We start from the raw sequence: 10,467 nt of genomic DNA, 5'->3' as shown, positions 1-10,467 counted from the left end.
CCCTATGAATGCGACTGGTTTGGTTTTGGTTCAGGGCAATGTGTGAACCCAGCCGCAGACTTTTCTTAACTCGCATCAAAATGTTCTATTTCCAGTAGAGACGAGAATGTTGCATTACCTATCTTATTCTAGACGTAAAAAGAAAGAGGCTTACAATTGGGAGGAACTGGGTCAAAAAATTAAAAGAGAGAATCCCTCTAGTTAAAGTTGCCCTACTGCAGGGGTCTCAAACTTGGCCCTTTTATGACTTGTGGACTTCAACTCCCAGAATTCCTCAGCCACAAGTCATAAAAGGGCCAAGTTTGAAGATCCCTGCCCTACTGTTGTCACAATACTGAAGACTGAAGTAGGGAAACAGAAGGTTTCATCCATGGTTCAGATGCAGAGCTGCTAATTAAAGGGCGTTGGTCAAAAGCAGAAGGCAAGATGGACACAGTGGCTCCAGTTTAATAAGGCTTGAATGGTTGATGGGCAGAAAGGCACAGTCACAGAGTATTGCCAGCATAAGGTGGAGACTCCAGCTTTCACTTCCAGTTTGTAAAGAATTGTTTGAAGAGCAGACTTTCACGGCCTTGGGGCAGGATCTGTACCTGGAACCAGATTAAAAGCAGGTGAGATGTGGAGAGAAATAAAAGAAGCAGAGAACAAATCCTTGTCCACTTCTCTTCAAGAACTCTTCAGATGTGTGAGTTACACCACAACATTGCTGTTGTTCTCCAGACCTTTCATCCTAGACCTTCTCTGAACCGGTCAGTGGAGGTGTGTCATTCTTTTATGAAAACCTTCTGGGCACTTTGAAGATGGTTTGCCCAGGCTTGAGGGATCCTTACCTGAGTGTTCTGAGGATATTTCATTTGTGAGATGAAATTCTCTGCTACTCTCAGAGCCGCTTGTTGTTCTTGTTCATTTGCTTTGAGGCCTGTAGACAGATAGGAAAAGGGATGATAATTTACAAGAGCTGGGAGAGGGACCTTGGCCAGTGCTGGATTACGAGAGCCAAGGTAGTCCTTTCAATAAAAGAGAAATGTCTATTATTGCCCGTCATCTAAGTATAAGTGTATCTGCTTATATACAGATGAAAAGGCAAAGCAATCCCTTCCTTCCTTCCTTCCTTCCTTCCTTCCTTCCTTCCTTCCTTCCTTCCTTCCTTCCTTCCTTCCTTCCTTCCTTCCTCCCTGTCCCATCTTTCATTTAACAGCTCAAGGTGGTGGCACCCATAATATCCTCTCCCTTTATTTTCTTCCATTCTCTACACCCAAATCCATCCAGAGATCTTCTATAACTGAGGATGGATTTGAATCTGGATGTCCCTATTACCAGTCCAATACCTTAACCACTATAGAAATCATTGCAAAGAAAAAAGAAAGAGGTGGTGGTGATGGCAGGAAAAATAAATAAATAGAAGCTGATGACTTAAGGGACATTGATCAGCACACACACACACATACACACTTTGTATTTATGGCCCCAGAGAAGGCCCCAAAGCAACCTATGATGGGCATTACCTTTCCAAACAAAGATCTTTCCATGCTGCCCGTTGTCCAGGATGAAACAGTCATCTGTAATGAGCTGGTCCTGGTGGAATGGACTGGATTCGGAGACTTTAGTCAGACTCATTTTCCCCGTCATGTCAGAGACCTCAGAATTCAGAAGATAGAATTTATGACACTTAATGGAATCCAATAATCACAGAGTAGATGTCAGGCTTTTGAGGTTTGTGGTGCACTTTTAAAAGCAGAATGTTCTCATCCACCAAACCTGGAAAAAGTGTAAAATGCCTGAGCATGGAGCCCATTCCTTCCTGTATTCTGTATTTCCTACATGTTGGACACCATTTTAAAACTGAATTAATGCGCCCAGAACCAAGAAAAGACCTCAATGGAACCTTTGATCCAGTTGTTAGCAGCTAAAAATTGTGGACAGAAAGCACTTAGAAGCAAGACTGTTCTCTAACATAGCATTCCCTAATGTCACATTCTACAGAATTATCAGAAGAGTAAGCCTTTGAATCAGTGTGGTAAACACTGAGAATTCTGAGAGCTATAGTAGAATTTGGGGGGTTAGACAAATTGATATCAAAAGAATCTTTGCACTGAGCAATCATGGTTGGGCTGCTGCCAGGATCTCAGATCTCAGTGCATTATGGTATACCTAGATCAATTATAGTCACTGGGCTTAATGGTTTTAAAGGACATAGTCTTATAAATAGTTACATGTATGAGTACACTTGCTTGAAATTGAGTCCTACCATACATGGAATCCCCATATCTGCCTCATAAAGATGCAACAAAAGTGAGCAAAAAACAAAGGTGGCTCAGCTAATCTTGGAAAACAGCTCTTTTTTTTTCATTGCCACATTTTCAAGATGAATGTGCGTTTTTACACACTTCTAACCCACAGTCAAAAAATTGCAGCAAGTAAATGACACAGACAAAGTCATTTGGGTTTATTTTCTGTTGGGGTTGGCTTGTGAACTTAATGCTTTGTGGCGTGGCAGGGCTGCCTGGAAGACATCAGCAAGCCTTCTCATTCCAGTGGCATCATGGACTTTGTGGCTACCCATCCTTTTAAAGGCACACAATGTCCAGCGTAGGATCATACTGGGGCATTACAGTTGATTAAGCAGATAGTTAGATTGTAGATTCAAATGTTCAACCACCAGCTAATAAGTTTCCCTGTCAAAGAGGGAGAAGGAGGTCTCAGAAGATGCCTACAAGAGAACAATTTCCTGGAGACCCCACGCAACTTAATGCAAGTTTCTTTTTGGTTGTTACCTTATACAATACTGCTGCAATAGCATTCTTCTGATCAGCCACAATATCTTCCTCAGCAGTGCCTTCTTTCAGAACCGGCTTAGGACCCAGTACCTAGAAAAATGGATCATGCTAATATTGGTTTGCAGCCGAATCCTTCCTGAACTGGAACCTCAGTGCTACACTTTAACGTGGGCCAGCTCAGATTCAGTGTGCAGCCGTTGCCAGAAACATATTCCCATCTAGAAAGTACTTCTTCATCCATGTGCAACAGAAGTGCATCAGAAATGTATTGATGTGTCTTTCAGTTTTGGGTCTACAATTCCTGGATTACTAGCCAGGAAGTTGGTTCTGACCCTGTCAACCACTCAAATGTAATTCTTGGTGTGAAAAAGTCAAGCTTTCCTGATATAGCTAGTCCTGTTCTGGACGAATCAGGAGTGTGAATTACTCTAAAACAACAACGTTTGTTCCCATGACCCATCTCTGTATAAAAGTCCTCACCAAATGTTTCAGTGATCCAGAATATTTCATAAGTTTTTAGAGACTTTTTGTACACCTTTCCATGGAATCTTCTAATCCAGTCTTCTGATCCTAAATAGTTTTTCAAATTGAATTTCTACAACTCCCCTAATCCCAGGAAAGCTGTGGTCCGATACATATAGAAAGGAGCTGGTGGGAAATCAGCCAACCTAGATACTAATTTGCATTTACCCTTTATGTTCTTTGCTCTCCACAAATATCTTACCGCTGTCATCTCAGCTGGTTCTTCCCCGTCCACAACTATCTCCACTCTGGCTTTGCCCTTTCTCTCAGCGTCTCGGATTGCTGTTGCAAAATCTCGAGCTTTGTTGCGCTCCAGAATGTTTGACTTTTCTCCATACCAGGTAAAGATTTTCTAAAAGGAAAAGTAGAAACCTGTTGTCCAATTTATAATAGACCACCGGCTGACTAACATCCAGCTATCACCACCTTTTAATCTTCCCACCGTACATTCAATAGGAGTGTTTTGATTACAACTTCCACAATCTCCAGCCATTAACTAAGCTGGCTGGAGATTCTTGGAATTTCAAAGCCCAATTGGGAGATCTACAATTACTGGAGTCCCACAGCAATCCTTCTTGGAAAATAATCCCATAATTTCCCTATATTAGCTTAGTTATGCATTGGTTTTGGAGGATGCATTGAAGCTAACCACATGGGCAATATGGCTGGGTAATATAAGAGTCACAACGTCATACGAACACTACCATATGCTCTTGTGACATATATTCTTTTTCTAGCAAGTATATGTCTCCTTTCTCTTCCCCCTTTCCAGGCTCACCTCTCCCAGGTCCAGGATGAAGCAATCACCCCTATTAAAACTGGTCCAGCTCAGCTCCCTTTCCACAGCCCGGATATTCTTTTTTCCTTTCACTTGATAGAGTTGATGCCTGGGGCTTTGCTCATGGTTGGCCTGAGTTCTGGTAAAGGCTGACTCCACACCACCTTCCTGTGGACCATAAACTGGGGTTGAAATGGGGATACAGAGGATAGAATTTGAGGAAGATAGAGATAGGAAAGACTCTTTGAGATAATAGGAGCCCTGGCGGCACACTGGTTAAATGCAGTATTGCATGCAAACTCTGCTCACAGTCTGGAGGTTTATCCCGAAAGAAGTCAAGGTTGATTCAGCCTTCCATCCTTCCGAGATCAGTTAAATGAGGATTGTTGAGGGCAATATGCTGACATTGTAAACTGCTCAGAGAATGATGTAAAGCACTGTGGGACAGTATAAAACTATAAGTCTAAGTGTTATTGCTATTATCAGGACACCAAGAGGAATCCTAGTGCTACAGAAAGAGCAAAGTGTTAAAGAGAAGTGAAGATGATGGTTAGCTGTAACTTACACTTTGTTTGTGTGCCTTACCTGCCTCGAAACAAAAAGATAAATCAAATGTAAGCTGGCTGTGAGCTGTAATCCTTTTAGAAGATTCTGTCAGGCATAAGGAACCAGAACATCTTCCTGAGCAGATCAAAGTAGCTTCCTTACTGTTGTTCTCCAATTTACAAGAGAAGAAAAGCTAAGCTAAATTTGGAGGAAATAATGAGAAGGAAATTGAGCAAAAAGAGAAAATAGGGAACAGATTCCCAAGAAGGAAAAGGGGAAGATGTCAGCCAACTGGATTCATCTGGACTGACATGAGCCTGATGGGGATTGAAGGAGATGTTGGTCTCCTACTACAATCTCCACAGCAGAACTTTGTATGAGTGTATATATAGGTACATATGTTTAACTAAGTGAACGTTCTTAAGAGGCTCTAATGTTTAGCAACAGTGCTCTAGAGAGAAAGTAAGACCTATAACTGGAAAAACAAGTCCCCTTTCACCTGGTATTTGATGCCATGGGGAAAGTACTCCATGAAGACATCTGATTCATTGCCTTGCACTTCCCGATACTGACTTGGTTTCTCTTTTGGGATGGAGTTGAGGTGGGTGGAGAGCAAAGCACAGGCTCCCTGCTCATCTCTGGATGAGTTTTGACCTAAGACAAAGAGACAGCATTAATTTGCAAGGAAGTACCCCAACTCTACCCAGTTGAGTGGTAGCCCAGCTATCTCAAAAAGGTTAGGTTCTTGGTGAAAATCCTACATTAAAGCACACTTTGGTGGTAATAAGCCACTGGTGAAAAGTTTTCATTCTTGCTAGGATGTAGTGTTGCGTTGTATTGCCAGTTGCACAATCACACCACTCAAGTGCACAAATTGGCCTTGAAGCAGACACCAATGGCTTACAAAACATACTAAGCCTTATTATGACTTCTTTAATATTGGTTGAGCAGGTTGTGTGAGCTCAGCCCTTCAGATTTGTGAAGCATGTATTGTATGAATCCAGCCGAATAAGGTTTATTCAGTAATAAGCTACAGAAATGCATCATCCCCCTGATAGATTTTTTTTTTTTTGACCTAAGGTTTATCTTGGCTCTTTGCTTACCAATCCAAATATGCAGGTTGGAATGCCCATCCGGTTCATTATAAAGGACAAGGTACGAATCACCAGAATAGAATATGCCTTTCATCTCATCTGGAACAGCAACTGGCTTCATTTTCTCCACACGCCAGATGTGCAGTCCTGGTTCTTTCGCTGAAGTGTCAAAGACAGAGCCGCTACCAAAGAGAAGGTTGGAATTTATTGAATTGGAAGAAAGAAAACAGGACAAGTCAGATGTCTAGAAAAGGAACCAAGTATCAAGAAGGTGGGGTGAGGAAGAATAGATCCTGTGACTCTTGCAGTGGGCTTGACTTCAACTTAAGAATAACAGAATTGAAAGGGACCTTGGAGATCTTCTAGTCCGGGGTCCCTAACCTATGGTCCGCGGCTCAGTACCGGGCCATGGCCTGTTGATCACCAGGCCACAGGAAGAGCTGGCGAGCCCCCCCCTTGTGTTAGTGCCACCGCATGGGTGCTAGCAGCCTTGTTTGTGCATGTGCAGGTGCGCTAGCACCGCCACCAATGTCACGCGGGTGCTAATGGCCCGTTTGCACAGGCGCACAGATGCCAGTAGCTCATTTGTGCATGCATGCACGTGCTAGTGCCGGTACCGTGTGCGCACACATTTGCGCATATGTGTGCGCAGGCCTTGCACGTGCATATTTCTCTGCTCTTCCCTTTCCTTCCGGCCGCCAAGCTGGAAAGGTTGGGGAGCTCTGTTCCAGTCCAATCTCCTTCTCAAGCAAGAGGCCTTATACCATTCTGGAATGTCCTTCCATAAATCCCCAGCCAGCATAGGCAAAGTTGAAGAATGATGGGACTGAAGTCCAATAAATCTGGGAAGCTTCAGCTTGGAGAAATCATAGGAGGGAAATCCAGGAGAAGCAACCTAGAACTAAGGAGAAATTTCCTAACACTGAGAACAATTAATCAGTGGAACATTTGTGGATGCCCCATCACTGGGGACTTTTAAGAAGAGACTGATCAGACACTTGTCTGGAATGGTATAGGGTCTCCTGCTTCAGCAGGGGGTTGGACTAGAAGACCTCCAAAGTCCCTTCCAACTCTACTATTCTGTAATTCAGATGAAAGAAAAGTATCAAGAGAGCAGGAACTACATGTTCAGTTTTATCTGCTTGCTTGAATAGAATTTCAAGATTGAACAGTTGCAGTACAAGGAAATGTTGCTTGATGCAATCAAACCTACTTCTTCAAGAACAAACCATATTATTCAAACTTTCTTTCGTCCCAAACATGCTTTCATTGTTAATTTTTTCCTTTGAAGAAATACCAGTCATTGGGAATCTTTATGGCACATATCCTGATTATTACCCTTGTTGGTTTCCTGTTCCAAGTCTTTATTTGCACCCCACCCTCAGCTTTCCAAAATTATGCATTACAGAGGATAACTTCAAGAAAGAAATTACAAGCAAGTTGGGGATAATTTGTATGTGGCCTCTATCCAGACTAAGACTCTGTTTCGGACAAGAAACAGGAAAGTTTTCTCGCAGGGCAAGAGAGCAGATGCAGCATTGTATCCTTAACTAATGATTAACACTAATTCAATTTAGGCCCCACTTTTAAAACCAGAGCAAGGATTTTCAAAGTAGCAGATGGTTATGAAAGTAAAACATAAATCTAAACCCAGCTGAAAGACTCAGACAGTCTCATACAGACCACCTATCGTATAATTACTATGATATTCAGTTTTATTTATGAAACGGTTACTGGATTTTGATTGGATGAGAATAAAGATTATGCCTTACCTTTTGGGGATTGCTGTATACATGGCTCCAAAATCTGGTGAGAAACAACAAACAGGACTGGTTAGGACTTTCATTAAGTCGTGAGTATAGTTCATTGAATTTATGAGTCGTACTTTCCCCAAAAAAGAAGCTGCCAAACACCATGACTAGGAGCTGTGACCTTCCAAGATACATGAAAAGTTGTGGCGTCAACTTCCCAGTACCAATATGGGAAACAGCAGGAAAACAAATCACACTGATAAACAACAGTTTTAACTTTTGTAAAGCCAGCTTATGGAGAGGAAGAAAAGCAAGAATTTGCCCATTCTAAAAAGCTGGATGCTTCCCAGGGCATGGAGAAAGTAACATCTCCCACATGAGCATTTTGTTGGAATGGGATGAATGGATGAACGGATTGATAGATACGCATATCACTTTTCTCTTCCCTCTTTTCCAATTCTTGGTCTACAGTCAAAAGCTGCCCAGCGCGATGCTACTGTCCTATGATCAGCTCAGGTCATTTATTCACTTAACTCACTCCTCTCTTCCTGTTTAGTAGTTATAGAATTTAATGAGTGCTATTTGATCTATCGTATAATAAAAACAGGAGAAGATATCAAGATACAGGATCCCTTTTTTCTTCCTTGCTCAGGTAACCGTGGAGATCATGGCTGAAAGTTTGTACAAGGATGGTGGTATTAAGAGCTCGGAGGTATTCCATGCCACAGTTTGTAAAAGTCTGCAAACTTTAACAATTAATAGTGGAAACACAGAGGAAGCAAATGCTCAAATTAGAAGCAGCAGGAACTGTCTTTTGCAATGCTGGTTGAGTTACTGTTTTTAGAAGACCAGGCTAATTCTAGAAAGGACCAAGGCTTATGGAATAATTCCCATCTTATTCCCTGCACTAATGAATTCATGCCATAACAAATGCCATATTTTCAAATGTTTCCAGCGTTTAGTTGAAGAGACCGAGATGTAACAGAAAAGCAACTCAGAAATGCTGAATCCATCCAACTTAGCTATTTGCAAAAAAAATCCTTGCTTGGCCAATCTGAGGGTTAGGGTTTGTTTTTTATTTTCATTTCTGCAATTACAGGCTGAGCCAAGTATTCCAGCTTCACCTTTGCCACCCTTTTTAACATCAGCCCGCACTCCGAGAGAGAAAAAAGATTGTGTGCACTCACCAAGGCCTTCGCTCACCAGCTCCCTGTATAAACAAGGCTTTCCACCACTGAAATGTGAAATTAGATTTGATTTCCTGGGTGGGGACTTTTCTTGACTCTCTCTAGTCAAGCTGTTCGGTACCTAACTTCTTTGTGGCTGCAGGCAAAGGGGAGGGGAAAGGGAAATGGCAGGCAGAGAATGCCAGATGTGGTTAAAAGGAGGGTGAGTCACTCTGGTTACGATTAGGAACTCACAACCGCTTTCCCGTCAGGCGCTCTCTGCATCATCTGTTGTGTTGTCTCTCGTGGCCTATCAGCCTTGGTTATCCGCACAATCTCCGGGGAAATGACTGTAAAGACGCCCTGAAGTTTGTCAAATATACATGAAAAGGTTTACTGAAGGAGGCAAGCTATAAACCCACTGCAATTTTTATGAAGGTAAACCAGAGGCACAAGCAGCTCGGGTTTCTATTCTTCCCGTTTGGATGCCGACATATTTTGGCACATTCTGCACACCTGAATTAGGAAGGAATCGCAGTGACATGAAAATCTTTACAGATATTTAGGCCACACTGCAAAGCCTCTGTGCTCCAGAGTTTCAGTTGTTTCTGCTTCCAGATGGACCAGCCGTTCTCTGCAATAACGTTTTTGTTCTGTTTTATTCTACTTCTAGTATAAATCTTTAAAGTATTGTAACAAAAGGTGATCCCACAGACAGATATCAGCTTAACTCCTTAGCATATTTTGTTTCCTGGGATGTCCCCTTTGCATCAGGCTTATGATTCTCCTTCACTGCATAAGAGCACCCAGCGAGAGTGAACACATGCAAAAATCACACAATTTAGTGGTCTCTGCAGCTGATCTGAAAAGGTTAAAAGTTAATGCACAATGTTGTGTTTTTCCTCAACCACAAGATGTCATCCTCTTCCCAAGTAGAGTATTCAAGTGGAGTAAGCAATGTGGAACTTTATGGTGGATGTAAGAGCAAGCTTCAGTACCCTTAGTGAGTAGAGAAGACCAGGCAGAGCTGAAGGAGAGGGGGGCAGAGTTAAGCACGTCATCAGTCTAGAGTTGTTGCAGTGCTCCAAATCCAACTCCTCTTGAATTCTGTGGACCCTCACCTGGCACCAATTTAATGTTGAAGTTTAGTTACCAAATTCTTGTGTATAGGCTTGAATAAAGCTTCTATGGTGCAACCTTACAAATGGTCCTAATCTTTTGCACCTGAAGGGATGCTCTTCTCCATCCTTCTTTAATATCATGTTCTGCAACGTAACACCATCTCTCCTGTAAGACATTGGGGTGGAGAAAGCTTGCTTATTATGTCTTAGCAAGATTAATGATGGTGTTTGCACAACAGATTTAATCTAGTTACTGAGTTCATTTCTTTTCTGGGTTTGTGCCAAACACTGAACTATACATTTCAGGGGCATCTGATTCCAAAGATTTAATAAATGGTAAGGTGGATCCTCAAGTAGCCAAAACAGTAGCAACACGCAGTAGGAAGAGATCAGAAAACTTGGAGAACTTCAAGGTTTGTAAACTGGGTTCAAGCAGTTGCTTGAACTAAAATGCACTAAAATGAGGATGATAATTTTGTGGTTTACAGATATATTTTGGATCCTGCCTTTCTGTTCCTTAAGCTTGCTTCTTTATCCTTCTTCCACTGAATAAATAAAAGTCAGCCCAGATGCTAATTGAAGCAAGCCCTCTGCACACAATTTGTATACAGACAGTTGTGTGTTTGTTTTATTTTTTGTAATCAATGGAGTTTCCGGCGACACTGCAATCTTTTCAAAGAAAAATAAGAAATGTTACTGCCAAACATGCAAT

The 10,467-nt window shown here is 42.0% G+C and overlaps 1 protein-coding gene across 1 annotated transcript; it reads right to left on the bottom strand.

The window, feature by feature from the left end:
* Window positions 1–415: 415 nt before the first annotated feature.
* Window positions 416–8,828, bottom strand: CAPG (capping actin protein, gelsolin like). The gene is made up of 10 exons (XM_039356558.1): window positions 8,656–8,828; window positions 7,490–7,523; window positions 5,727–5,899; window positions 5,123–5,277; window positions 4,078–4,245; window positions 3,502–3,651; window positions 2,775–2,867; window positions 1,506–1,638; window positions 831–919; window positions 416–590 (listed from the first exon to the last, which is right to left on the bottom strand). The coding sequence occupies exons 2-10, from the start codon at window positions 7,510–7,512 to the stop codon at window positions 525–527; spliced, it is 1,050 nt and encodes a 349-aa protein (XP_039212492.1). The 5' UTR covers window positions 7,513–7,523; window positions 8,656–8,828; the 3' UTR covers window positions 416–524.
* Window positions 8,829–10,467: the final 1,639 nt, after the last annotated feature.

Source organism: Crotalus tigris, unplaced genomic scaffold (genome assembly GCF_016545835.1).
Source record: "Crotalus tigris isolate CLP2741 ecotype Arizona unplaced genomic scaffold, ASM1654583v1 scf7180000018825.4774228, whole genome shotgun sequence".
NCBI lineage: Eukaryota > Metazoa > Chordata > Lepidosauria > Squamata > Viperidae > Crotalus > Crotalus tigris.
This window is presented reverse-complemented; position numbering and strand designations above follow the sequence as displayed.

Excerpts from the sequence above, each read along its gene's own strand:
- CAPG (XM_039356558.1), bottom strand. The coding sequence starts at position 7,512 with ATGTATACAGCAATCCCCAAAAG. Across the intron at positions 5,900-7,489 it reads TATACAGCAATCCCCAAAAG|CGGCTCTGTCTTTGACACTT; the intron begins GTAAGGCATAAT and ends TCTCTTTGGTAG. Across the intron at positions 591-830 it reads AATATCCTCAGAACACTCAG|GTACAGATCCTGCCCCAAGG; the intron begins GTAAGGATCCCT and ends ATCTGGTTCCAG.